The sequence below is a fragment of the Columba livia genome, chromosome 7 (assembly GCF_036013475.1).
Source record: "Columba livia isolate bColLiv1 breed racing homer chromosome 7, bColLiv1.pat.W.v2, whole genome shotgun sequence".
NCBI lineage: Eukaryota > Metazoa > Chordata > Aves > Columbiformes > Columbidae > Columba > Columba livia.
Genome location: NC_088608.1, coordinates 17,259,704 through 17,286,745, shown reverse-complemented (window position 1 = coordinate 17,286,745; position 27,042 = coordinate 17,259,704). Strand labels below are relative to the sequence as shown.

General features: G+C 62.7%; 3 protein-coding genes across 12 annotated transcripts; 2 read left to right on the top strand and 1 right to left on the bottom strand.

Moving 5' to 3' along the window:
* The first annotated feature begins 418 nt into the window (after nt 1-418).
* On the top strand, nt 419-6,038 carry LOC102089095 (gap junction gamma-1 protein-like). Of its 7 annotated transcripts, none has more exons than XM_065069617.1 (3): nt 419-787; nt 3,717-4,921; nt 5,050-6,038. In XM_065069617.1, exons 2-3 carry the CDS (start codon nt 3,742-3,744, stop codon nt 5,055-5,057), a joined length of 1,188 nt encoding a protein of 395 aa, XP_064925689.1. In that variant the 5' UTR covers nt 419-787; nt 3,717-3,741; the 3' UTR covers nt 5,058-6,038. The 7 variants fall into 7 exon arrangements, with proteins under 7 accessions (XP_064925689.1, XP_064925695.1, XP_064925693.1 ...); XM_065069623.1 differs by lacking the exon at nt 419-787 and adding an exon at nt 1,012-1,062; XM_065069621.1 differs by lacking the exon at nt 419-787 and adding an exon at nt 1,148-1,297.
* On the bottom strand, nt 6,023-9,043 carry INHA (inhibin subunit alpha). Of its 2 annotated transcripts, XR_010473833.1 has the most exons (3): nt 8,622-9,043; nt 6,671-7,937; nt 6,023-6,201 (listed from the first exon to the last, which is right to left on the bottom strand). XR_010473833.1 is itself a non-coding variant. In XM_005498612.3 (2 exons), exons 1-2 carry the CDS (start codon nt 8,986-8,988, stop codon nt 7,204-7,206), a joined length of 1,101 nt encoding a protein of 366 aa, XP_005498669.3. In that variant the 5' UTR covers nt 8,989-9,043; the 3' UTR covers nt 6,638-7,203. The 2 variants fall into 2 exon arrangements, 1 of the variants encoding a protein (XP_005498669.3); XM_005498612.3 differs by lacking the exon at nt 6,023-6,201 and having other exon boundaries at nt 6,638-7,937.
* A 96-nt stretch (nt 9,044-9,139) lies between these two features.
* On the top strand, nt 9,140-26,901 carry OBSL1 (obscurin like cytoskeletal adaptor 1). Of its 3 annotated transcripts, none has more exons than XM_065069603.1 (27): nt 9,142-10,407; nt 11,599-12,741; nt 13,480-13,749; nt 13,936-14,196; nt 14,536-14,841; nt 14,964-15,245; nt 15,342-15,617; nt 15,749-16,021; nt 18,515-18,787; nt 19,174-19,449; nt 19,532-19,804; nt 20,146-20,421; nt 20,645-20,920; nt 21,010-21,285; nt 21,553-21,834; nt 22,627-22,869; nt 23,005-23,280; nt 23,361-23,627; nt 23,785-24,054; nt 24,137-24,403; nt 24,682-24,948; nt 25,140-25,252; nt 25,412-25,565; nt 25,668-25,829; nt 26,022-26,126; nt 26,227-26,493; nt 26,736-26,901. In XM_065069603.1, exons 2-27 carry the CDS (start codon nt 11,697-11,699, stop codon nt 26,741-26,743), a joined length of 7,044 nt encoding a protein of 2,347 aa, XP_064925675.1. In that variant the 5' UTR covers nt 9,142-10,407; nt 11,599-11,696; the 3' UTR covers nt 26,744-26,901. The 3 variants fall into 3 exon arrangements, with proteins under 3 accessions (XP_064925676.1, XP_064925675.1, XP_064925674.1); XM_065069602.1 differs by having other exon boundaries at nt 9,143-10,407; nt 18,512-18,787; XM_065069604.1 differs by lacking the exon at nt 24,682-24,948 and having other exon boundaries at nt 9,140-10,407; nt 18,512-18,787.
* Nucleotides 26,902-27,042: the final 141 nt, after the last annotated feature.

Below are 27,042 nucleotides of genomic sequence, written 5' to 3'. Positions count from 1 at the left end.
AGGGAAGCAACAGGGCCGTTTTTACTCTATGGGCCCAGAATAACCCAAAACCCACACTGGACGCAGCAGCCACACTTCCCTCCCTGCTCCTTGCACCAGCCACCTGGCCTCAGCCCTCCTGCAGCCAGCACCAGGTACTGCCCCCACAGGAGGTGGGTGGAGGGGCTGCACCCACCCATGCCTGCTCATGGAAACCCTTCTGCAGGATGGAGCAAGTGTTTCAGTGGGAAGAAGCTGCATTTCACGAGCTTACGCAGACACCAGCTTCCCCCTGGCTCTTCTGGTTGCACAATGCAGCCCAGTGTCCCTCCCTGTCCCCAAACAAGAACAGGATGCTCTGTGTAGGACGTCATCGGTCCAGCACAGGGACTCATCCCCAATAAAACCCCAAAAGCCAATTTTAGCAGTGCGGAAAGTGAGTGGCTAGGGTGCTCTGGCAGAGGGACAGCTCACAGCTCCAAGGTGGTGACTCAAAGCCACCACTGCCACTGTTCTGGCCTTGGAAGAGTGGCCCAGGAAGAGCAGTGGTGACTCTCTAAGGGCACATCTGGAGGTTCTGCATGCTCAGCCCTGGCCCTGCTGCAGGGACCTGGTCCTGGGGCATGAGAAGATTTCAGAAGATTTGAAGCACATTCCCATCACACAGCCACATTTTGCTACACGTTCCCACTGTGTGTAGAGCCAGCTCTTCTCTGGTGCTATCAGTTTCAACCTTTCTTCCATCCTCTCTCTCTTCACTGAGAGAGGAGGAATTTGGTGGCGTGGAGGACAGGAGGTTATTGTGCAGGTGAGTCTCATGGCCGGAGTGCTGGCTCCCTCTTCTCCCGCTGTGGCCAGGCTCACCAGCACTCTTTTGGAAGGTGTTGCCCATCCCTGACCACACCGCGGGCTGAGCCAGGGTCCCCGGGGCTGCTGCTGCACACCCAGCGTTTCCCTACGGCCAGCACGAACCTTCAGCTTCGCACCTCGGGGTGGGTGGGCGGCGCCCGGAGCCAACGCGCTCGCCGGGGGCAGAAGGGGAGATCCGGCCCCCAGGGGCTGGAAGCAGCCTCCGGGGAACGAGTGAGTTGCGGCCGCTGCCTGGAAAGCGGGGACTGCCGCGGCTGATGTCGCCGACAGACACGATGCTCGGGCGAGTTTCAGCCGGGGCCGGCCCCTGCCGGCGGCCCTGCGCGGCCTCCCGGGCCGGGACCGGGGGGGCAGCGACCCGCCCGGCGGCTGAGTCACCCGGCCGGGGCGGAGCGGGACGGCAGCTCCGTTCCAAGCGCGGCGGCAGCCGCTCGGTGCGGGGCGGTCGGTGAGCACCGGCGGGCGGGCGCGGGGCGGGGCGGCCCCGGGCCCCTTTGTTCGGCGGGCGGCGGCGGCGCGCCGCCCCACCGCTTTGTCCGCCGCTGCTGGCGGGAGCCGCTCGTTCGGCGTGCCGTGAGTGGGGCCGGGAAGCAGAGGCGGCGGGAGTGCGTGGGTCGGTGGGGCTGGGACAGGCAGGTGGGGCAGACGTCTGTACCCCGGGAGGGCGGGGTGTGGGAGCCCCAGGCGTGGGCTGCGGTTGGGGAGGCTGGGGGCCGCAGGCAGGGGGAATCGGGGGACTGGGATTCGGAGGGCTGGAGGTCCCCGGTGGGCTGGAGTCGGTGGGGTGGGAACCTTGGGAAGACCGGGGCTGGGGCGGCTGTTCCCCAGGCTGGCGGGGTCAGTGGGTTCCAGTGTGGACTGGCCGGGGTCAGCAGGACGGTGGTCCCCGGGAGGACAGGGGCTGCCCAGTACTGGGGTGCAGGGGGCCCTGGGCAGGGCAGGCTGAGCAGAAAAGCCTGGGGGCCCGAGGCAGGGGGACTGGGGGCCAGTAGGGCTGGAGGCAGAGGTGTAGGGCCTGGCCAAGGCACATGGTGCTGGCTCACGGTGTGGCTGGGAGGCGCTGGGTGGTTTGGTCCCCTCGGCAGAGAGCTGGGTTCTGGCTACCTGCCCTGGGGCCCCTCTCCTGGGCAGGGGGAAATGGTGTGGGGAGCTTTGCACTGTTGGCCATGCCCACTGCAGCTCCTCACCTGCGCCGTGGTCCATCCCTGTCACCCCACCTTGGCGGAGCTCATGTGTGAGCTTTCCCTTTCCCCGGGGTTGCCAGTTCTGGGGCTGCTCTCCTGCCCAGTCCTCTTGTCTTGTCCCCTGCTCCAGCCCCTCACCCTGAGGCCAGGGCAGTGTGCTGCTGCCAGGCAAGGGCTAAAAGCAGACACAAAGCATCCTCCTTCCTGTGGGGTCCTTGGAGAGAGGGCCTTCCACTGGGGAGACAGAGCAGCAGCAAGACCTCTCAGGGTGCTTGACCACTGGAGGATGGTGGCCCTGATGGGATGGGTTTGTGTCCGTGGTGCCAGCTCGTGCCACCTCCTGCAGCTCAGCAGGCTCCGCTGAGCACCAAGCCATCAGCCAAAGCATGTCCCAGGTGTGAGTGCTTTTGCTGGAGGGGCTTATCTGTTTTGGCGTGGTTACTTGGGAGGAAGGCTGAGCTAAGCCAAAAAAATCATCTTATTCTGGACAATAGTGGCATGAGTGCAGCAGGAGCTGTTGTCCGCAGGGACATGCCTTGGCCGGAGGTGATGGGACGCGGCTGGCCGGAGAGCAGGCGAGGCGTGGGGGGAGCTGGGGGTTCTGTGGGGACACATCGCCTCTGCGTGCCCCAGGCAGCCCTGCCACCCACTGCCCTTGCATCATCTCGTGAGCAAGCTGCTGAAGCTGGGGGTGGCAGTGGGGTTTCTCCTCTTGCATCGTCTCCTTTGGCTGGGAATGGCAGCACAGCCCTTGTAATTTCCTCCCTGACCTCTGATGTCAGCTGCTTCGGCAGGACTTTGTGCAATTCCTTGGTTGCCCCTTGCCATTGCTCTCCTGCTCTGCTCCCCGCACCAGCCCTTGTCATCGGGCTGCGGGGTGCTCTGAGCACCAGCCACCGTGGGCTTCGGGGTGTAGGGCTTGGAGTCTTGCAGGAGGGAGGGCACAGCACAGTGATTTGGTGGGGCAGAGTGATGCAGCATCTCTGCCAGCCCTTAAGGGAGAGCCCTGCGGAGTGCAGAGGACCTGTCTTGCAGGCATCTGGAGGGGAACATTGTTTGGGGGATCACCCCTTGTCTGGGGCTCAGGGCTGGCAGCTGCAACAGGCCAGAGGTGTGGCTGGCACCCTACTGTGTTGCCCGTATGTTGCCTTCCTTCAGGGGCTCGTGGACCCCCATGGGAGGGTGTGGGTGCTGGCACAGGGTGTAGTGCTGGCTGGTGGCCCACCCAGCACCAGGTGGCAGATGGGTGCTGCAGCACCAGGGGTGGAGGTAGCTGTGTCTGTCCCCTGCCTGTCCCCTCACAATCCCCAGCTGGTGCTGCCCCGTGCTGCTGTGTTTACCTTGGCTGTGACTGTGCTAACTCTTCCCCTAGATGTGTCTTACAGGGGATGGGTGAACATCCCAACCCTTCCTCTGCTCTCCAGGTCCCCTCTGCCCACCTGGCTGGCGGCAGGGTGGGAGCAGGATGTAGGCAGGAGTGTGGGGAGGAGACACTGGGTGGGGAATGCAGTTTTGGAGGGATGGGTGCTGTGTTTGTGAGTCTGGTGCATAAGGGAAGGGACGCTGGTGTTGAGAAGGGGAGAGGAGCAGGAATGGGATGGGATGGCAACTGGTGCTTTGGGAGGGCCCAGTGAGGTGCACACGGGTTTGCTCAGTGCCTGATTGCCTTCCCCTTCCCTGCAGGATTTGAGCCAGCTGCCTGGCCAGGATGAGCTGGAGTTTCCTGACACGGCTCCTGGAGGAGATCAACAACCACTCAACCTTTGTGGGCAAGATCTGGCTGACCGTCCTCATCGTCTTCCGCATTGTGCTGACAGCTGTGGGGGGCGAGTCCATCTACTATGATGAGCAGAGCAAGTTTGTCTGCAACACGCAGCAGCCTGGCTGTGAGAACGTCTGCTATGATGCCTTTGCCCCACTATCCCACGTCCGCTTCTGGATCTTCCAGATCATTATGGTGGCCACGCCGTCTGTGCTCTACCTGGGCTTTGCCGTGCACCGCATTGCTCGCATGCCTGAGTCCTCACGGCGCCGGGCACCGGCAGCCCGGCGGGCACGCATGCCGGTGGTGCGCCGGGGAGCCGGGCGGGACTACGAGGAGGCAGAGGATGATAACGAAGAAGACCCCATGATCTTTGAGGAGATCGAGGTGGAGAAGGAGAAGAGCCCAGAGAGTGGAGAGAAGCATGATGGCCGGCGCCGCATCAAGCAGGATGGGCTGATGCGTGCCTATGTCTTGCACCTGCTGTGCCGCTCAGTGCTGGAGATAGCTTTCCTCTTTGGGCAGTACCTCCTGTACCGCTTCGAGGTGAGCCCCTCCTATGTCTGCAGCCGCAGCCCCTGCCCGCACACTGTCGACTGCTTTGTCTCCCGTCCCACCGAGAAGACCATCTTCCTCCTCATCATGTATGCTGTCAGTGGGCTCTGCCTCTTCCTTAACCTCTGCGAGCTGGTGCACCTTGGCGTGGGGCGCATCCGCGATGCCCTGAGCCAGCACGACAGCTCCTCACTCCCGCCCGGCAGCAGCCCTGCACCACAGTACCCCAAGAAAGCCCCCAGCGCACCCCCCACCTACCACTCTCTGAAGAAGGAGCCGCCACGAGCCCTGCTGCCATCAGACAAGCTGGACTACCAGGAGAGCCTGGCACAGGCGGCCGTGGGGCGCTTCACCCTGGCTGGGGCTCCCCCAGCACACGAGCTGGACCGGTTGCGCGAGCACCTGCGCCTGGCCCAGGAGCACCTGGAGGTGGCCTTCCACCTGCAGCCCCCCCTGCGGCCCCCCAGCCCTGCCCGCAGCAGCAGCCCCGAGGCCAACGGCATCGCCGCTGAGCAGAACCGCCTCAACCTCGCCCATGAGAAGGGGACCACTGCCTGTGAGAGGACCACAGGTGAGCTGGGGAAGGGGACGGATCTGCCCCTCTGGGGTGAGGGCATGGGGTGCTGCCCTTGGGCTCCCCCAGGGAGGAGTCACCATTTCCCCCAGGGCAGGTGCTAACATGCCTCTTGCTCCCCGCAGGGCTGTGAGTGCCACCAGGGATGACAGCGGTGTCTGCTGGAGTGACTGCCACTGCCACCGTGGGACAGGCAGTCTGCCAGGAGCGTGGGACGGAGAGTGACATGTGCCTGTCTGTCGGGGCTGACTGGGCAGCCCTGTCCCTGTGGGTAGCAACAGGGATGGGGGCTTTGGGGACATTCCTACTTAATTTTCACAAAGGGAATATCTTATTTTTGTACATTTTTATAAACTTGTTAGTGTGTGCACCCTGGCATTTTTATAATCTGCTCCCGACCCCTGCTCTGGGTCTGTGTCCCCCGGTCTCCTGTTCCACCCTCCCACACAAGTGTCTTCTGCTCGTGCCTTCCCGTGCCCTCCGCACCCACTTGTCACCCGCTGATGCACCAGCTGGTGCGGGGGATGCATGGGCTGCACCAGTGATGCCGGTATTGCCCCACACCATGGGAGTCTGGCTGGCCAGCCTGAACCATGGGGCAGGGTGTTGGTATGGCATTGTGCTTGAGGCAGAGAAGACTGTGAGGACTAGAAAGGGAGGGACAGGGGATCCTGGTGTGGCTGCTGCCAGAAGGTGCTGATGCGGCCAGGGGGCCGTGCTGCACAGCGTCCTGGCGCAGGGTTGTGAGCCGCAGGGCTGGGCTGCTGGGGAATGTCTGTGCAAAGAGCAAGGGCTGTCCTTCTGCCCTTCCCACTGCCTCTGCCCTGCTCCCGGCCGGCTGCACTGGACCAAAGCCCATCCCCTCCCACTTTGGCTGTGGGGCCAGGACCCCCAGTGTGGGGCCGGACCATGGTCCCATGGCAGGGAGACACAGCACCCCGAGCCAGGCTTGGCTGGGAACCAGCGGGGCATTTCTCATCATCTCAGCCAGGGCCACATGGGGACTTTTGTAGCGTTGTTTTTTACTCGGAAATGATGATTGTCACTCTGGTTTTAGTTCTTTTTTTTTTTTTAATATCTATATTAGTAAAGACTGGAGACGTTTTGTACTGAACTGCTGCATCCGGTCGTTTGGGAGGAAGGGGTGGGAAGGGAATTCTGCGCAGATGGGCTGGGGCAGGCAGCGCTCGCCTGCTTGGGACCTCCCTGCTCGGCCCGGGTTGACTCAGTCGTTCCTGCCGTGCGGAGGCGGCTGCAGCGGAGCTGGGGAAGCTTCCCTGGGCATGGTGAAGCAGGATTGCTTCAGTCACCTTCCTGCACGGTCCTGTCCCCAGTGGGGGGCCCTGTGAGGAGCTTCCCTGTGCCTCCCCATCCCGCTGCCACGCCGGTGCCTCCCTGTCCTGCTACAGCTGGGAGCAGCAGGGGTGCTCCCCTGCCCTGCGCTCCCCTGCCCTGCGCTCCCCTGCCCTGCGCTCCCCTGCCCTGCGCTCCCCTGCCTCGTGGCTGGATCAAACCTAGCCCTGCCATGCTGGTTTTGGCCAGCACACCCCAGCCCCCTCTAAGGGACCCCTGGTTGAAGCCGGATCCCTCTCTCAGAATTCGCCCTTGCTCTCCCTCCTCCAGCCAAAAGCCCCCTGGGAAGCTCATATACCACCGCACAACTGCCTCCGGCCTCTGTGGCTGCCTCTGATGCAAGCTGGCATTTCCAGGCTGTTTTGGTAAAGGGAACAGATTTATTTCACTCACCCTGTTGAGCTTCCGAACAGGCTGTGCTGCCAGGAGAGGGCTCGCTCGCGGTGCTGCATGTGCCACCGGCCCCGGCATTGGCGTGAGGCCCTGCCATGGCTTCACCCTGGCACGTCCTGATCCTGCCGCGGCAGCCTGGCCCAGCTCAGTAACATGGGGAGGCTGTTGTACTCTGCAGCAGGCGTGGGACTCCAGTCTTTTTTTTGTGGGGCAGGGAAACTGCTCAGATGGAACTGGTGGAGAAAAATGGGCTAAGCTGGTTGCAGACAGCAGGCTGGCTTCGGCAGGGGGTCAGTGCTGTGCCTTTCCAAGCCCCACCGTGACCTGGTTTGCTCCAGGCTGGGACGGCTGTTGGGCAGGTCTGGCGATGTGAATGTACCTGGGGCAGCCTGAAACTGGCTTGTACAGGGTAGGGTGGTGCAGCCCAAACCTCCCTGCAAGATCCCTCTGGTCTCTGTGGTGTGGGGCGGGTAGTCCCCTGGGTGAGCGACTCTTGGGTAGGATCACGGTCTGGGGTCGGGCTGCAGGATGCCCTAGACACAGGTGCAGTCCTGGGCCAGGATGTTGGGCACTGTCTCATACTTGAAGGAGTACCCACCGTCAGAAGTGGTGCGGACGCGCAGGGAGCGCATGGTGCCGGGCAGGGCGGCGCAGCAGAGCTGCACGCCCAGACGGTGACTCAGCCCGTGGCCCTCAGCGCAGCTTCCGTGGCAGTAGTGGAAAACAAAGCTGCTGGGATGCACGATCCACTTGTCCCAGCCCAGCTCCTCGAAGGAGATGTTGAGGGAAGCCCGGCGGCAGTTGGTGTGGGCGGCCAGATCCTCGGATGGGCGCTGCAGCAGGCTCAGGGCAGCTGGGGACCAGGGCATGGCCGAGCGACGCGTCCTCTCGGTACCCTTGGCTCGGGTGGTGACCACCAAGAAGGGCATCTTATCCCCCTCGGCCAGGCAGGGGCAGCCAGGGCAGCGCACCAGGAGCACAAAGAGCGGCTGCGAGAGCTGGGGTAACAGTGCTGGGGCGAAGTGGAACACTGTCCAGTGCTCAGGTGTTTGCACTGTTGTGGCTGCCACCGGCACACGGCCCTGCAGCGACAGGGTCAGCACGTCGGGGGCTGAGTGGTTGGGGGTGGCTGAGGGGCCGGTGTAAAACCAGAGCTGGGCAGAGGTCACTGCACGGCTCAGGGTGTGCGCTGAGGGCTGGAAGAGGTAGGTGAAAATCCCTTCTTCCTCCAGCAGCTTGTCTGGCTGCGTGGGCTCGCAGGGCACATCTGTGGGGTGAAAAAAATGCTCAGGCATGTGCCCAAACCCGGGGAGGGTCCCCTATGCCTGGTTGGAGGTGGGATGTTGCAGAGGGTCCCTGGGGTGCTGGTGGGGCACCCGGCTGCCGGTGCGGGCTGCAGCACGGTGCAGGGAAGCCAATGCCTGGTGCTATGCAGCAGCCACTGCACTGTGCCCTGTGGCTGAGCCCCGCTGTGCCCCAGACTGGTCCATTACTGCTGCCCCCAATCCCCAGCATCCTGCCCCATCCCACAGTGTCTTGCTCCTTAGCTGGTCATCCTGCCCTGTCCCTTATTATCCCATCCCATTTCCCAGCATCCTGCCCCATTCCCTAGCATCCCACCCTATCCCACCCTGCCTTCTCCTCAGCCCTCTGTATCTCACTGCATGCCATCTGGACCAGCTGATCCCCAGCCTCTTGGCACCCCTTTGTGCTGCCTGCCCCTCTCCCTGCCTGCGTCATGGGCTGCTCTGCCTGTGCCCGCCTGCCATCCCTTTCCACCTCCTGGTTTTCCACCACATCTTGCCCATGCCTGCACCCCAGCTTGGCATACCCTCTTGCTCTTTTCCTGCAGATCCCCACAGCAGTCTCTCCATCCCACTGCATCCCCACTGTTCAAACGCCCACCCTCCTTCACCCCTCTGCCCTCTCCATCTCACCAGGGTATTCTCACCTGTGGAAGGGAAGAGGATCACCTGGGAGGTGTCCTCCAGCTCCTCGGGCTCGACTTCATCATTTTTGAGGACATCTCTCCGATGCACCCTCCTTGCTTCCTTCTGGGGCTTCTCCTGGAGAAGTGGGGGGCTCAGATGCTCCAGCACTCGAGCCCGTACCTTGGCCAGGATGAGCTGTCGGTCAGCACCAGCCCCGGTGCAGCTGGCCAGGGCGGCAGTGGGCAGCATGGCAGGCAGCAGGTGCAGGAGGAGCAGCATGATCGTGGGGTGCACGGTGGGCCGGTGATTTGGGGTGCTCTGCTGCGGGTGCCTGCCTGCCTGCCCAGCCCGTCTGCCCGCTGTACTCCCCCTGGGGCAGGGTGGCATTGAGACCTATCTGACACTGACGCAAACGTCTGCTCGCTGTGAATATTATCTCTGGGCAGTGAAAGCGCTGAGACGTCTGGAATGCAAGGACTGCAAGGACAGTGTGATCTGGGGGGGGGATGGCGCCCGGGTAGGGGGGTGCAGGGGGGGATGCTGCTGGGGCAGTGGGTGTGTGGGGCAGGGGACGCTGGGCTGCAGGCAGTGTGCTGCTGGGAAAGCTTTCCTGTGCTGTCAGGGATGAAGGGGACACCCTGGGTGAGCTTTGCAGGTGGTGCTGCGTACTCCCTGGCTGGAAGTGCTGCAGATCTGAGGCTTCTGAGGGGATAGTGAGAGGTGGCAGTGGCTCTGCACAGCAGGGATATCAGGGCAGGGACCTGACGGAGTCCAGAACCCTGAGAAGCCCCAGGGTGGGGGGGACACTCTCATGCCAGGCATGGCTGGGATGCCCCAACTTCACAGGGGAACCAGACCATGAGAAGGGGGAGCTGGGGAGGGCAGGCTCGGCTGGGCAAAATGTGGCATCTGCAGGGCAGCCAGGAGCCTGATGAGGTCCTGGGGTCGTGAAATAGGGATGGCAAGAGGCCCCAGTGCTGCCTGGGGCTGTGGAAGGCTGAGCCAGCGTCAGGGTGAGATGGAAGAGGTGAGGAAGAGCCAGGACAGCTGGAGACCCCAGAGCACCTCCAGGAGATGCATCCCGTGCTGCCCTTTGGACTGGATGGCTGCTGGATGGCTTCTGGGGCAGGACTTGCAGGAAGGACACATGCTGTGAGGGGACCCAGTGCATCATGGCCTGTGGGGACAGTGCCAGGTGTCCCCTACCCAACAGCCCTGCCTGCCCAGGGGGTGGTGGGCAGCCTCTCCACCCCCACCACCCCTCCTGCCTCCCAGCATCCCATACAGTGTGGCCTGAGTGGCACATTCCATCCTGTGCAGCACCCAGTGCGGCACATCCCACCCCATGCAGCATGTCCTGCATAGCGTGTCTCATCCCACTGCAGCCTGGTGTCCCACCCTACACCATGCGTGCCAGACTGTGCACCCCGCCATGCACCCCACACAGCGTATTGCCTCCTGCTGCCATCTGACACGGCATGGAGGCACGGCTGGGTTTGCAGCACACCAGGACTCACTCGGAGAGACAGTGGGACTCGGAGGTGGAGCACTGCCTGCCTGCTCTGGGCTGGGGGTCTGTCCCATCAGGCTGCTATACATAGGCCAGCCCCATGCTGGCGGGGTGCTGAATGGAGCAGGCTCAGTCTTATCAACCCAGTGTGTCATCAGAGGGTATTTTTGGGGACAGCAGCTGCAGGCATTTGTAACGTTTGGTCCCTGCATGCTGACACCCAGGAACAGAGCTGGGGGAAGCAGCGGGAGCTGGTGCTGGTAGTGGGAGACACTGAAGAGAGGCAGCAGAGTGAGGTATGTGTGCATGGGGCACAGGACTGGGGTTTGGGGCCAAATGGGGCAGGGCAATGAGGGAAGGGGGCAGCTTAGGGGGGCAGCAGGGTGGCCGAGCCATCAGGGTTGTGTGGGTCTGTGGGAGCTGCCGTGGGGTGGCCCGTGGGTCTGAGGAGTGTGGCTGGTGAGGTGGCTCTGAATGGATGCACCTTTCTGGAGTAGGGGTCTGGGAGGTGAAGCTGCCCTGGGTCCCTGCCACTCCTCAGGGACTGGTCCTCTCCCATTGTCCCCTGTGGCTCGTCCAGGGAGTATTTCGGTTTCTCTGCCCCCTGTCCTGCCTGAGGGAGGCCAACACCTCTGTACCAGCCCCAGCCACAGTGTGTGCAGAGCCAGGGGTGCACTCACGCTGGGGGGCACAGGGCACCCTGCCGTACTCTAGCCCATGACTGTGGGCATGGTTACCCATGGTGCTGGTGGTGGAGGCAGATCTCTTCAAAAGCAGGACCCATTTGCCCAGCCTGCCCTCTGCCCCTCTGGGTCTAATGATTCTCGACTTTGAGTACCCAAGGGCTGGATCCTGCCTGTGGGACCACAGTCTGGAAGGTGACCTGCTACCAGTGGACCCCTGCTTCAGGGCATAACCCCATGGGTGACTGCTGGGCACAGGGGGATCCCCCACTCCCTTGCCCTTCTGAGCCTGGGAAGCAGTGCCTGGATCCGGCTGGGTGGCTCCTGCCTGCGACAGCCCCATATCAGCACCTGCCTGCTGAGCCAGCCCAGATGCTGCAGGAATGCGGCTCTGCCACCACCCGATACTGCAGGAATGCCCTGCGGGTGGGGAAGGGGCAAGCTGGGGCCGTCCTGCCTCTGTCAACCCACATCCCTCACTCATCCCCCAACCCTCAAACCCAGCGAGCAGCTGCCTGCACTCCCTATCTAGGCAGGGGCCCCTCTCCCCTCTGTGACCCTGGGCAGGCAGCCTGGGCTGTGGGTGCGCTGATCCCTCGGGATGCAAAGAGCTGCTTTTTGTCACCTCTTCTGTTACCACTGGGCTGGGAAATGAGTGATTTGGGCTGAGGCAGGAGCATATTCAGTGGGGCTGGGGTGCTCAGAGTGAGAGTGATGCTCCTGCAGTGTGGACTCGGTGCTGGGGGCTTTGCTCTGGGTGCAGATCTCTCCTGACGGTGCTCCATGCTGCTCTCTTTGCTGAAGCCTGAGCCCCCACCCTGGTCGGTCTGTGAATCCTCCCAGGCTGATGATCCCCACTGCTGCTTCAACCAGCTCCCTGCCCTGACCCCAAGGCAGTGGTGATGGAGGGGTTTGGGGGAGCCCCCAGGTTCCTGGCCTATCCACGTGCATTCACGGTGCAAAGTGGTGCCAACGCAGTCCTGAGCTGCCAGATCACAGGTGACCCCCAGCCAAGCATCCTCTGGGAGAAAGACAAGAACCCAATCGAGCCCTCAGGCCATTTCCACATGGAGGCCAAGGGAAACCTGTACAGCCTGCTGGTGTCCCATGCCACCCCCCAGGACAGTGGGCTCTATGTCTGCAAGGCCAGGAACAGTGTTGGAGAGACCTATGCTGCTGCCACTCTCAAAGTGAAGGCGGGAGAGCTCCAGGAGGAGGATCGATGCTCAGGTGATGAGGCACCTGCCTTCCTTGTCACCCCCTCATCCACTCGGGTGTGCCGTGGGGAGGATGTGATGTTCACCTGCCGGGTGTCTGGGCAGCCCTGCCCGGTGCTGGAGTGGGAGAAGGACGGGCACAAGCTGTCTGACCTCTTTGAGAGCAGCCACTTCGCAGTGGGGCAGGAGCCAGAGGACTGGCACTTCCTCAGGCTGTTTGGTGCCCGGCCACCAGATGCGGGGGTGTATGTTTGCAGGGCACGCAGCGGCTCCCAGGAGGCCCTGGCTGCTGCCGTGCTCCTGGTTGAACCCCGAGCACCGCCTGATGGGCTCCCCAATGGCTCCCCCACTGACGGGCCCCAGCTGGTGGTGGAGCGGCAGCAGCGGAGGCGGCGGCGGCACACAGCTGGGCAGCGTGAGGGACCAGAGTCATGGGTGCCCAACGGTGTGGTGCCAGCCAGAGAGCCAGGGGCCAAGACGTTTGCTGTGAGCGCAGGGAAGCATGCCAAGTTTCGCTGCTATGTCACCGGCAAACCCAAGCCAGAGATCATCTGGCAGAAAGATGGGGAGCCCCTCACCCCCAGCCGCAGGCACCTTGTCTACGAGGACCGAGAAGGCTACTTCATCCTCAAGGTGCTGTACTGCAAACCCCAGGACCAGGGTCTGTACGTCTGCACCGCATCCAACACTGCTGGCCAAACCCTCAGTGCAGTGCAGCTCCAGGTGAAAGGTAGGAGCATGCCCCAGTGCTGCTGGGGGTGGCTGGGTCCTGCAGGTGTCCAGGGATTTTCATCTGGCAGGGGTGGCTTGTGTGTGAGCCCAGCACCCCTGGGCACTCTCCTTCCCTGTGCAGCTAGGGGTTACCCCACACTCCTCTGGACAGAGCTATGGGCGGGGAGCTGTGTCTTCCTCTGTGCCCCTCACTCCTTGTGAGCAGAGAGGTGGCATCCCTGGAGGGCTGTGGGTATCCAGCCGACAGCAGGGACAGAGGACAGTAACTCTGTGACAAATTCCCCTGGAAGCGCCGAGCGGTTTTGGCAGGCAGCCCTGCAGGGCATGGCTCCAGGCGTCTGCACTAGCTGCAGCCCCGTCCCACAGCGTCGCCCTGACAGCTGGGGACAGCCTGCCGCTGGGGTGACCCGGCATCTGGTGCATTCCCCGCCGGCACCCTGCTTCTGTCCTCTGCCGAGCCGCCTGCCATGGCGTGCTGGTGTGCATGCTTCTGTGTCCCACAAAACTTGCTGATAGATGTGGGGGCATTGCTGGATCCCCCCAGCCTGTGCCCTAGCTCCCCTCACTTTGGAGGATGTGCTTCCTGGGAGCAGTGCCTGTCCCACACAGGCCAAAGAGAGGGGCAGAGAAGGGCCAAGGGCTCAACGCTGTTTGTGAGCTGGAAACACCTAGAGCTAAGGGCTGCTGGGGGTGCAGTGCCCCCTGCGCCCTCAGTGCCTGTCTCTCCTGGCGGCAGAGCACCGGCTGCGGTTCCAGGTGCAGCTGGCAGATGTGGAGGTGGCGGAGCGGGAGGATGCCGTGCTGGAGTGCCAGGTGCCGCTGGAGACCATCCCCACTGCCTGGTACCTGGAGGACAGGGAGCTGCATCCCAGCCACAAGTACGTGATGGAGGAGCGAGGTGTGCTGCGGCGCCTGACCATCCGTGACGTCCGCACCGATGATGATGGCATCTATCTCTGCCAGATGAAGGACAAAGGGCGCAGCATTGCTGAGGTCTCCGTTCGAGGTGGGGGGCAGGCTTTGCCTTGCTATCCGCCTCCTTGCCAGGCTCTCCACCACTCCCTGCATCTGCCTTCACATCTTTTGGCTGTGGTGCCTGATGCTGCCCCTCCTTGATCTCCTCCTCTGTCCCAGGGGAGCCCAGCCCACCCCCCAGCATCACTCCCCAGCCCTCACTCATCTCTTCCTATAGGGGTGATTACGAAGCGGCTGCCACGGAAGCTGGATGTGATGGAGGGGGAGAACGCAGTTTTCTGCGTGGAGACACGGGAGGCATTGGAGGGGATCTGCTGGAGCCAGGATGGGCTGCAACTGCGGGAATCACCCCGCATCGTGCTGAAGAGCTTTGGCAGGATGCACCTCCTGGTGCTGGTGCATGTGACCCGCCAGGATGCAGGCACCATTTCCTTCACTGTCGGGGAGTCGCAGACGTCCTCCCAGCTCCGAGTGAAGTGTAAGCCCCAGGCTTGGAGGCACCCTGTGTCCTCCATCCTGCCCATTCACAGTAGGTGACATGGGGAAGAGATGGGGTGGGCACCCACTATGCTGTGGATGTGATGCTGCAGTGGCTTCCTGGGGAAGGAGGCTTTGAGCAGGGGTCCAGGGACCCAGCTTCATTGGCACTCACAAACCCCTGTAACCAGCACTGTGGTACACAGGAGCAAGACCATCCTCTCCATCAGAGAGAGGAGCCTGAGAGAAACAGGCTGTGTAGCCCCACTCATCCCTTCTGCCACCCCAATGGGAGCCTTGCTGCCATCCCCAAGCAGGCAACACAGGCTGTGACTTGCAGGTGTGAAGCATGACCCCCCAAGCGCACCGGTGGCAGCCAAGATGAGCGTGGCAGAGAGCAACGTGGCCCTGCTGACATGGTGCCCCGCGCCCGATGCCCACCACCGCCCCCCCAGCCGCTACCTGCTGGAGCGACGGGAGGCGGCAGGGGGCGAGTGGGTGCAGTGCCTTGCCACTGACCTGCCCGGCCGGGTGCGGGTGCTGGGCGACAGCGTGCCCCGTGAGGCCGACTACTGCTTCCGCGTCTGCGCCACCAACGAGCACGGCAGGAGCAGCCCTGTGGAGTTCCCCGGCTCTGTGCATCTGGGTGAGGGTCCCAAGCTGGGGACATTCCTCTGGGACCCGGCTCTCCACTGGGGGCAGTTGGGATGTTGGGCCATGGCACGCTGCTCGCTGGTGCTGCCGGGGCTGAGTCCAGCTGTGCTCCAGCCCCGGTAGCTCGCCTGGAGAGAGGGCTGCAGGATGCGTGGGTGCGGGATGGTGAGGATGCGCAGTTCTCCCTGGAGCTGTCGGTCGCGGTGCACGGTGCCTGGTTCCTGAACGGCGCTAGGCTGGGCCAGGAGGAGGAGGAGGCAGGAGGCCGGTGCAGTGTGCGGTGCCACGGGACAGAGCACTCACTGCTGATCCGGGGAGCACGGCTGGCTGACAGTGGGACACAGGTCACCTTCATGTCCGGTGCTGTGCGGGACTCAGCCACCCTGCATGTGCAAGGTGAGCAGGGGGCTTGCAATGGGGTCCTGCCAGGAGAAGAGCAGCAGGGGCGCTCATGCTGGAGGATGCTTCTCATCCCTCTGCCATGTCTATCAGCCCCACAGGTCCGCATCGCCCCAGTACCTGAGGCCGAGCAGCTCCGGGAGGTGCCAGCGGGGCTACCTGTGTTGCTGGAGTGCCAGGTGTCCCCCGCAGACACCCCAGTCTGCTGGTTGAAGGATGGCAAGGCCGTGCCTCTGGATGACATTATTGCAGTGCAGGCAGAGGGCTGTGTGAGGAGGCTGCTCCTCCGCTCAGCCGGTCCCTCGGACACAGGCACGTACACCTGTGACGCTGGGGATGATGCCATGAGCTTCACGGTGACCATCACTGGTGAGCTGGGGACTACAGGTGGGAGCCTGAACCCCACCTCCTGACAGTGGTCCTACCCCTCTTCTTGCTCCCATGATGGGAGCTGAAAGTCAGTTGGGTGTCCATGCTGAGCCCCGTGTGATCCCTGGCAGAGGCACCAGTGAGGATCGTCAGCTCCAACGAGGAGGCTCCTCACACCTATGTGGCTGGGCAGCGTGTGGAGCTGTGGTGCCAGCTGTCCCGCCCGGCAGCCCCAGTGCGCTGGTACAAGGATGGGGAGGAGGTGGAGGCAGGAGAGGACCTGGTGCTGGAGCAGGAGGGGCCGCAGTGCCGGCTGGTGCTGCCCTGTGCCCGGCCGCAGGACACAGGGGAGTTTGTCTGTGACGCTGGCGGGGACTCTGTGTTCTACACCATCACCGTGGCAGGTGGGTGCAATGCAGATGTGCTGGTGGAGTCATATCTTGGGAGGGGGGCTTTCTTTGGGGGTGCAGGGTGTCACTGTCTCTTGCTGCCCTGGGGTTGGGGTTGCTCGTCAGAGATGCTCATGCTGGGTCCTGACCAGCAGGTCAGGCAGGCAGGGTCTTTGTGGCAACTCTGGTGTGCAAAACCACCAGACTGCTGGCAAAGGGGACAGCTTGCTCTGCCAGGCCAAAATGCTCAGTTGCCCAAGGGCTGGCACCCATCGTCCCCACACTGGGGTGTTTGCCAGACCTCTCCCATGGCCGGTAAACAAGCCCTCCTCTGAGTTCCTAAAAATAGTGGGTGTGAGCACCTGGCATGGGGTGACTTGTGGTCAAACATCTCTCTGATGGACAGTGTTAATTGCTAGCCTGGAAATTAGTTGTTGCCTGGACACTGACAATCGGTTGGTGTTTGCTGGGTGTGAGCAAGGGATGCTGTCCCACATGGCTGCCCCAGCTTTTGAGCGGCTGCTGGCATCGCTGACTAGCAGAGGATAATGAAAGCTGAAAATGAGTGAAAGACTTCCCCTTGCAGGCCCCAAAACCCACAGTGCCTCAATCACAGGAAGGTGACTGGGAGCAGAGCTAAAGCCCAGTTAGAAGGCCCTGTGAGTGCAGAGGTAAAACGGCTCTATGGTGTTAATACGTGGCAAAGTGATGAAGCTGATGGCAGAGAATGTAGGAGTGGAAATGGAATGAGTGAGGAGAGTTGCTGGGCAGGGTGAAGAAAGGTGTGTTTTAGTGTGATAAAGGCAAAATGGCCAGCAGGAAGGACAGGCAGCGTGTGCTCTGGGCAGAGGCAGGAGCATCATCCACCCTGCGGGGGTGCAGGACATGGAGAGCCCGGCTTCCCTGGAGCGGGAGGGGAAACACCATCTGCTGAAGCTCAGCCTTTTGGCTGAGCAGCTTTGCACAACTTAGATGGAAGGGTCTTAGAGAGGCTGGCCCAGCTCAATCAGGATTTGGGCATTGGTGTCACCAGGAGGGCTCAGTGTGGGTGCCAGGAGGCTCAGGCTGACACCCCTCTGGCAGGAGTGCCGGGCCGGCTGCTGCTGTCAGTGCTGCTGTGGCACGCTTGGGTTTCCCCGAGGCATCCCAGCCATCGCCCAGGGGCTGCTGTGGCATGGATCCTGCCTGTCTCAAGCCTGGCCACCCCTGCGCAGCTCTGGGTTTTCCAGCAGCTGCCGGGTGCTGGGGCGCCCTTGGAGACAACAGTGGGGCTTGGGCCAGAGCAGTGCTGCCCCCCAAGGGCTGGCACATTGCCATGCCTTGCTTTGGTGCTGCTCAACATCTCCAGCTGCACTTCAGCGACGTGATTGCTTTTAGCAGGTCCAGGGAGACAGGCAGCTGCTGAGCGTTTGATCAGGGAGCCAGGCGGATGCAAGCTCAGCATGGGGCAGGTTGAATGCTGCAAACCGGCGCCATGCCCCTCTTGTGCGCTGCAGGGCTGCGATGCACTGCTGAGCCTGGGCATCATGGCCAGACACTGTCTGGGAAGTTCGCAGCCCGGACACCCAGCGTGGGGCAGCTGCGGGCCGTGGGAAGGGCAGGTTGCTGCTTGGCTGCCAGCATGCACTGGTGTCATTGTGCCCTGTGCCTGCCCAGAGCCGTGAGCTGACTGAGCACCATGGTACAGCCTGGGCCAGCTACAGCCCATTGCAATGCACATGGACGGACAGATGGTGTTGGCTGCTGCAGGTGAGGGCCACATCCTGACCTTTTCCCAGGAGAGAGGAGGGCTTCTCACCTCATGCTTGTACTGGGAGCCCCTCTGGCTTTAAAGATCCGACTCAAGTCATCAGGGAGATGTGAGCAGTGGCACACATTTTGTATGTAACCCACTAAGGATGGTGTTTAGCAAGCTCTGTTATCTGGCACGGTGTGCCAGATCCTGCTGAGCTGGAGGGATGGGGATGTTGGCTGCAAGCGAGCCACATGCCTGAACCGCAGTGAGAGCAAATGCCAAGGCCGAGCTGACACAGAAGCTCCAGCCGGGAGGTGTCCACCCAGCAGCCTCCTAATTGGGGAGACAGGTAGAGAGGCGGGCCCCCCCCCCCTGCAGGGCAGCAGCAGGGGCTGGTGCTGGGAACACATACAGCAATTAGCAGTGCTTGGGGCTCGCTAATGAGGAGCTTGCCCACCTGTATCCCACCTCTGCATCACTCAGCTCCCTCCTAAGACAGAGCAGGGCAGGTACTGTGGAAGTCAGTGGCTTACACGACAGTGACTTACAGCCAGGCTGGAAGCCAGATGCTCCTGTCAGGTGTGATGGGTGAGGAGCAGAGGGAGCACCAGGCAGGGCTCCACTTGTGCTGTGTGGGATGCAGATGAGGTGGTGCCTTTCAGCCTTAAAATCAACAAGCCAGTGGAGCCATTGCTCCACAGACAGCTGCAATGGCCACCACTGCCTTCTCTGGTCTTCACATCCCGGCTGAACCACACATCTCTCCCCAGCAGAAGCACCGGTGAGGATTGTCAGCTCCAATGAGGAGGCTCCTCACACCTATGTGGCCGGGCAGCGTGTGGAGCTGTGGTGCCAGCTGTCCCGCCCGGCAGCCCCAGTGTGCTGGTACAAGGATGGGGAGGAGGTAGAGGCAGGAGAGAGCCTGGTGCTGGAGCAGGAGGGGCCGCGGTGCCGGCTGGTGCTGCCCTGTGCCCGGCCGCAGGACACAGGGGAGTTTGTCTGCGATGCTGGCGGGGACTCTGTGTTCTACACCATCACTGTGGCAGGTGAGTGCAATGCATAGCTACAGCCCTCTGCCTTTATCATTCTGCTCAACTCCCTGCTCACACTGCTAACCCACTGGTAGCTGCAGCATCTCAGCTGCCTCTCACCTCCTCATGAGTGGCTCCTTCCCATGCCCCTGGGCTGGACGGGGATGTGGACAGGGGCAGGTCAGCTGCTCCATCTCCTCCCAGAGCCCTGTGCTGTTCTGTCCCTCCACACCCCAGGGCACAGCCACGCTGCCTGCCTGTGGATTTTGCCACCTCGCACCCCAGCCCTGGTGCTCCTTTGCCTTTCATCTGCCAGCACTGCAGGGCTGAGATGCTCCTGGCTGCTGGCCCCAGGGCAGGTAGGATGGAGGCCGAGTGACACAGGTTTTTGACCTGCTCAGCCCCGCAGGTCCACATTGCCCCAGTGCCTGAGGCAGAGCAGCTCAAGGAGGTGCTGGAAGGGCTGCCTGTGTCACTGGAGTGTCAGGTGACCCCACCAGATGCCCCCACCTGCTGGCTGAAGGATGGCAAGGCCATGGTCCCAACTGAGGTCCAAGCCATCCACTCAGAGGGATGCTCGCGGAGGCTGCACATTGCCACAGCCACCCTGTCTGACTCGGGGGTGTACACCTGTGATGCCGGGGATGATGCCATCAGCTTCAGGGTGACCGTGAGCGGTGAGCTGCCCAGAGGGTGCCTATCCTCCTGCAAGACTCACCCACCACCACGGCTGAGTACCTTCTGTGTGTCCCCCGGCAGAGGCACCAGTGAGGATCATAGGCTCTAACGAGGCGGCTCCTCACACCTATGTGGCCGGACAGCGTGTGGAGCTGTGGTGCCAGCTGTCCCGCCCGGCAGCCCCAGTGCGCTGGTACAAGGATGGGGAGGAGGTGAAGGCAGGAGAGAGCCTGGTGCTGGAGCAGGAGGGGCCGCGGTGCCAGCTGGTGCTGCGCTGTGCCCGGCCGCAGGACACAGGGGAGTTCATCTGTGACACTGGGGATACATCTGTCTCATTCCATGTCTCGGTGGCAGGTTGGTGACACAGCAGGAATGTCCCGGGAAGGGCAGCTCTGTCCTGGCTCTGTGCCATAGGGTCCCCAGCCCTGTGTCCTGCCCTCAGCATCGCAGAGGTGGGGATGTGGCTGCATCACCCAGGGCCAGGTGGGCCCCCCCCTCCAGATATGCTGGGCTGGCACCATGCACCCAAATGCTCATGCCCTCCAACAGCTCCTGCCCCTTTGCACTGGGGGAAGAGGCTGTAGCATCCATGCAGCCCCATGGGGACAGGGATGCAGGTGACAGTAAGTAGGGACAGCAGAGCCAGGTGTGGTGTGGAGAGCAGGTCTCACACCCTTCCTTCATGTCCCTGGCAGAGCCACCAGTGCGGATCCTGCAGCCTCCACAGCGCTCGCTGGAGCTGCCAGTGCAGGCGCCGGGGTGCGTGGAGCTGCGTTGCGAGCTCTCTGTGCCAGGTGCTCCTGTACGCTGGTTCAAGGACGGGCTGGAGGTGGATGAGACTGACAACCTGCTGCTGCTGGCAGAGGGTGCCTGGCGCTGCCTCCTCATCCCCAGGAGCAGTGCTGAGGATGCGGGCGAGTACATCTGCGAAAGCAAGGATGAGGCCGTCTCTTTTGATGTCCAGGTGTCAGGTCAGCAGGGACCTGGGAGCAGGGAGATGCTGATGAGGCTCCCGTTGTGGGGTCTTTCTCAGCCTGGGTGAGGGGGACTGGCTCCTCCATGGTGATGAAGCTGGTGGGTGCCCACCCCCTGGGGCACCCAGTTCAGAAGCTTGCCTGGGGCTGGCAGCAGAGGTGTCCCTGGGGCCATGTTGTCCCCATGCTGCTTCGCATCACAGCCATGTCATCCTCGCAGAGCCACCAGTGAGGATCCTGCAGCCTCTCAGGCCTCCTCCCATCGTGACGGTGTCCCCAGGGGAGACGGTGACACTGGACTGTGAGCTGTCCCATGTGGATGCACCTGTGTGCTGGTCCAAGGCGGGTGTCAGGCTGGAGGCTGGAGGCAGCCTGGTGTTAGAGGAGGAGGGTGCCCACCGCCGCCTGCTCATTCCCATGGCCAGAGCTGAAGACTCCGGAAAATACATCTGCGATGCTGCAGATGACACAATTGCCTTCACCGTCCAAGTGCTGGGTGAGCAAGAACCTAGGGGAGAGCCTGGCAGAGGTTGATGTCTGCACAGACCCCAGAGACCTCAGCTCTGTTGGTGCTGGGTGCTGCAGATCCGCTGGTCAGGATCCTGGAGAAGGACATCCTGCCGATCCAACGGCATTGCCAGTCCATGGAGGACCTGGTGCTGGAGGTGCAGCTCTCACACGCTCACGGAGAGGTGAAGTGGTACAAGGATGGGGAGAAGTTACAGGACACAGGGCACGTGCGGCTGGAGGAGGACGGGGCACGCCGCTCGCTCGTCATCCTGGGCGCCACGGGCAGGGACAAAGGGGAGTATCTCTGTGACACCGGCAACGACAGCATCATCTTCTTTGTCACTGTGGAAGGTGAGTGGGACATCCTGGATGGAGTGGCCAGGGAGGTGAGGACCAAGGTGTGTCCCGACTGCTGCCAGGCTGGTGTGGGGCTGGGCTGGGTGGCAGAGACCGTGGCAAGGCTGGTGGGGGGACACAGGGAGCCAGCTCCACCCACGTGAGGGCTCTTTGGAAACCCCTGCACTGCCCAGGTGCAGCCAGAGGGGATCCAGACAGGATCTGGCCATTGCAGCACCCAGCATAGGCTGCTGCTCCCATGGTGACAGCCCATCTCTCCAGTCCCAGAGCCACCGGTGACCATCGTGGGCAGCACAGGTGCCATGGAGCATCGCTGTCTGGTGGCTGGGGAGGACCTGGTGCTGGCTTGTGAGCTCTCCCGGCCTGATGCCACCGTGCGCTGGCTCCGGGATGGCCAGGAGGTGCAGGCGGGTGAGCGGATACAGATGGAGGCCCACGGGGTGCGGCGGCAGCTCACCATCCATGGGGTGCAGTCTGGTGACTCGGGGTGCTACATCTGCGATGCTGCCAGTGACCGTATGGTGACGAGCGTGGAGGTGTCGGGTGAGCCTGCAGGAGCTCAGCGCCCTGGGCACCCCCAGCACAGTGGGATCATGCTGCAGTCTTGGGCGAGGGGAGGAGATGCCTCTGTGACCCTGCTGACGGCAGAGGCTGGGGCAGCAGCATGGCAGGGGCGGGTGGGAGCCCTGTCCCCCGTCTCTCAGGAGCTGTTGGTCAGAAAAGGACATGTCAGGGTCGTGGTGAGGTGCATTCCTCCCGTCTCCCCCAGCCAGGGGCTGGTTAAATTTAGCCTTGGCCAGCTCCCAGGCGCCACTCCTCCTGCTTCAGCTGCCAAGGGCTGAGCTCAGCCTGGACCCTTATCATCTGGAGAAGGAGAGCTGGGCAGGGTGGAAGAGAGCCTGGTTCAGACAGGTGTCCCAGATCCCCAGCAAGGCACTCAGGATGGGGGGACACTGAAATTGATGGTCCCAACCTGGCACCTGAGCTGCCTGTGCAGGTAGGGATGCAGGAGCAATAGGCTCAGCCACTGTGTCTGCCTGGAACCCCTTCCCCAAGGAGACTGAGCTGTCAGACCCCGCCAGCCTGCATGTCTGCCCCACCAGGACCCCTAGCAAGTCCCACTGTGACCTCCAGCCAGCCCCACAGCAACCCCCAGCTGCTCACAGCATCCTACGGCTGGATATGCACCATGACCGCCATCAGCCTCACAACCCCCCTGCCCCATGGTGACTCACCCTGGGCATTGCTGCCCCTCTGCTCACAGCTGTCCCATCCCAGCCCTGTCCCACACTGCAGGGACACCCCTGAACCCTGCCTTGTCCCTTGCACCCCCAGCACAGAGCCCACTGGAGGTGCTGGAGGGGGACAGTGTGACGCTGGTGGCCCGGCTGTTCCCGGAGACAGCAGCAGCACAGTGGCAGAAAGACGGACAGATGCTGTGTTCGGGTGGGCGGCTGCTGGTGTGCAGCGAGGGCCCCGCACGCAGCCTCACCATCAAGCAAGTGGAGCTGGGTGACAGTGGCATCTTCCTCTGCGATGCTGGTGATGATGAGGTGCATTTCACTCTGCACGTGAAAGGTGAGCCTGGAGGCGTCCCTCACCCATGCCGGGGACAGGAGAGGTCCCCTGCCCAGCACTGGGATGCCTCATGCCCCATCCCATGCCAGTGCTGCTGGCAGGGGCATATCTGAGCCCGGCACTCCCCTGGCACAGAGGCACCTGTGCTGTTCGTGAACAAGAGGGAGGAGCTGGAGAAGCTGTTGGTGCTGGAGGGTGGCAGCACTGTGCTCTCCGCCATCGTGTCCATGGAGCGAGCTGATGTCACCTGGCTGGGCCCACAGCAGGCGGTGGTGGCCAGTGAGCGCTGCGAGCTGCGGCGGGATGGCCGCGTGCACAGCCTAGTCCTCCACAACGTAGCCAAGGAGGATGCCGGCATCTACACCTGCCTCTCCTCCAACGACCAGATGCAGTTCGACGTGAGCGTCCGAGGTGGGTGGCAAGGGGGTGGTGGGGGTGCCCAGGGAACCCCTGCAGCAGCTGGTACTGACATGGGGGGTTTGGCCACGCAGAGCTGCAGGTGAAGTTCCTGCGCGGGTTGTCGGATGTGCGTGCGCGGCAGGGTGAGCGGGTGGTGCTGTGGTGTGAGCTCTGCAAGGCACGGGGCGACGTGCTGTGGCGGAAGGATGGGCAGGCACTGGTGCCCGGCCCACGCTGGCAGATGATGGCGGAGGGGCGAGAGCGTTCATTGGTCCTGAGCCGCGTGGAGCCTGAGGATGCCGGCGAGTACTGCTGCGAGTCCAACGATGACCGGACGCTGGCAACGCTGACAGTGCAGGGTGAGCCGTGAACTGCGTTTGGCTATCACCCCAGGGACCCCTGTGCCATGGGTGCAGTGGGAAAGCTGGTCATGGTGATGGTGGGAGGTGCAGGGATGCTCAGCAGCTCTACAGGACAGGGGATCCCTGGTGCCATGCTCTGATGCCCCAGCTGTAGTCCCCAGGGTAGTGGAGATCATCACAGAGCTGAAGAGCCTGACAGTGCTGGAGGGGGAGGATGCCACCTTCAAGTGCCTGGTGTCACCAGAGGATGTGGCCGTGACCTGGCAGCTGAACGGCCAGCCTGTGTTTCCCGGCGAGCGGCTGCTGGTGACGAGGAGTGGGCTGTGCCACAGCCTCACCCTCCGGCAGTGCCAGCCGGCTGATGCGGGCACTGTGACGGCCAACGCTGAAGGGCTGGTGAGCATGGCTCGGCTGAGCGTGCAAGGTGAGAGGGACGGAGCTGGCTGGGGCACAGCCCAGGGCACAACTCTGGGGCTGGATGCTGACCTGCTGCGTGGGCTGTGCAGAGGCACAGGTGCTGTTCGTACAGAAGCTGCGAGACGTGGTGGCAGAGGAGCAGGGGGACGTGTGCCTGGAGGTGGAGGTGAGCCACGAGGCTGCCGAGGTGCAGTGGCTGAAGCAGGGTGTCCTTCTCCAGCCGAGCAGCAAGTACCAGATGCAGGAGTCAGGACACCGGCGCACCCTCACTATCCGCTGCCTTGGCCATGCCGACCGTGGCACCTACCGCTGTGAGAGCCTGCACGACCGCACGCAGGCCAGGCTCTGTGTGGAGCGTGAGTACCACAGCGGGGACAGGGATGGAAAATGGGATGGGGGCAGCACCAGCCTGCTGCAAGGATGCTGCAGGCTGAAGGAGGAAGAGTGGGCAGGGCTGGTACTTGGCTGGAAGTGGTGGTCAAGCAGAGAGGTGAGCGTACGGGCCAGGGATGGGCAGGGGTGGCACCTGGGAAAAAGGGATGGATTTAGGGGATCAGTCCAGCAAGAACAGACTGGGGAGCCAGGGTCACTGGGGTGAAGCAGACACTCGCTCATGGACACAAGTCCCTTGCAGCTCAGAAGGTGTCGATCCGGATGCCGCTGACAGATGTGGAGACCTTTGAGAAGGAAACGGCCACCTTCCACCTGGAGCTGTCTCACCCCGGTGTGCCCGGGGTCTGGACGCGGGATGGCATCCGAGTGAAGCCCAGTGGCACATGCCGAATCAGCGCCACGGGCTGCGGACACAGCCTGACGCTGGAGGGGTTGGCACTGCAGGACTCGGGCACCATCACCTTCACAGCTGACACTCTACGCTGCAGCGCCCGTCTGCTTGTGCGGGGTACAGTCACCGGGGAGTGTGTGGCCAGGGTCTGAGCCAAGACCCAGCTGGGACACCGGTGATGAGTCCTTGCCCATGGTGGTGTCCCACCAAATGCCACCCTCACCCTGGGAACAGCTCCCTGTCTCCACATCCTCAAGCTCATGTCTTTCCCCTATCAAACCTTGCCTCCTTGTATCCTCTCTCCTCAGAGCCTCCAGTCACTATGGTGAGGGTCCCACAGGATATGGGAGTCACGGAGATGGGGGTTGCCAGCTTCGAGTGTGAGCTGTCTCGCCCCAGTGTGGAGGTGAAGTGGTTCAAGGTGAGGGTTTGCCTAGATCCCTTCCAGCAGCACCCAGCTGTGTCCTCCCTGCTTCACCCCCTGGCCACTGCCCTCCCTGCTGGAGCTGCAGGCAGGGGATGGGGGCTGTGAAGCAGCCGGGTGCTGCCTTGCACCCCTGAGCACGCACTCCCTGGGCAGGACGGGCAGGAACTGCGGCCAGGGCCCCGCTGCCGCATCTACTCCGTGGGTCGGCGCCGTGTCCTGCAGCTGAGCCGCTGCGAGCTGGCTGACGCTGGTGCCTACACCTGCGATGCAGGCGACTGCCAGGCCTCCGCCACGCTGCACGTCCAGGGTACAGCCACCCCCCTTCCTGGAAACAGGCGCACCCCCAAACCTTGTGCCACCTGCTCTCCCTTGTCCTTGGCTGCCCTAGCACCCTGCCTCTTGCCCGCAGAGCGCCAGGTCTGCATCATGAAGGACCTGCAGGATGCCTGCGTGCGGGAGGGTGACAACGCCGTCTTCACCTGCGAGGTGTCGCATGAGGATGTGAAGGGCGAGTGGTTCCGGGAGGGGGAGAAAATCAAGGTCTCCAGCACAGTGAAGATACGGCAAGAAGGTGGGGGTGCAAGGCTGCTGCCAGGCATCGCACCCCCTCCCGTCTTGGGCTGGCACCTCTGCGCCCAATTTGGGACTGGGAGGGGGTGAATTCAAGCAATACAAGTTCGTGTGGACTAAGTGGGGGGATCCCTGCCCCAAACCTGCTTTGGGTGCCTATCACTGTTCCCTTGAGCCAGGCTCTCCCCACCAGGTACCCGGCATTTCCTGCTACTCTGCGGTGTGTGCCCCGAGGATGCGGGATTCATCCGCTTCACTGCTGGGATGGCTGGCTCAGAGGCCAGCCTGCAGGTGGAAGGTACTGGTGCTGGGAGACGGGATGTGCTAGGGCTGACACGTGGGATCCCCTTGGGACACCGCTCCCTCAGCGATGCCAACAGTTCTCCCCCACCTGCCAGCGCTGCCCATCCGGATCGTGAAGCCACTGCGGGACAAGACTGTGCTGGCACGGCACAAGGCGACGCTGGAGTGCACAGTATCCCACGCCCGGGGCCGGGTGCGCTGGCTCCGTGGGGACACTGAAATCTTTGCCGGTGACAAGTACGAGATCTGCAACCTGGACTGTTACCGCACGCTCATCATCCACCGCGTGGGCCCCGAGGATGAGGACTCATACACCTGCGATGCCTTTGATGATCGTTCCACCGCGCGGCTCCTGGTGGAGGGTAACGAGGCACATGGTGGGGCACACTGGGGGCTGTGGGTGCTGTCATCCCTCGCAGTGGAGGGACGCTGGGGGCCCTGTTCCCACATCCCACTGCTTGCAAAGGTCTGCACACTGGGGTCAGGGGAGCAGGCTGGACATGGGACCAGGGGTCTGTGCCCCCCTTTGTTGGGACACTCCTTTTCTGGTGCCCCACCAGCTCCAGGGATACTGAGCTCCCCCTTATTCCTCTTGTCCCTACAGGGAGGTAGGAGCCAGGATGTGTTGCTCAGGGGCTGCACAGAGGCAGATGAACGCCACTGCTGGGAGATGGGGTCATGCTTTCCCTCGGATGTACAGACACATGGACACCATTCCCAGCCTGCTCTGGCCTCAAGGCTCTGCATTAAACAGCATTTTTTTTTTCTCACATGGCTTCTTCCATCCCAGCAAGACGGGGTCCCATTAGGAGAAAGGGTGGTGGCACCACTCGGCATCCTGCCCAGCATTCCTGGGGAGCCCTGCCCTCGACATCCCCCCTCTCCCCTGCACAGCCTGTGGTCCCACACGC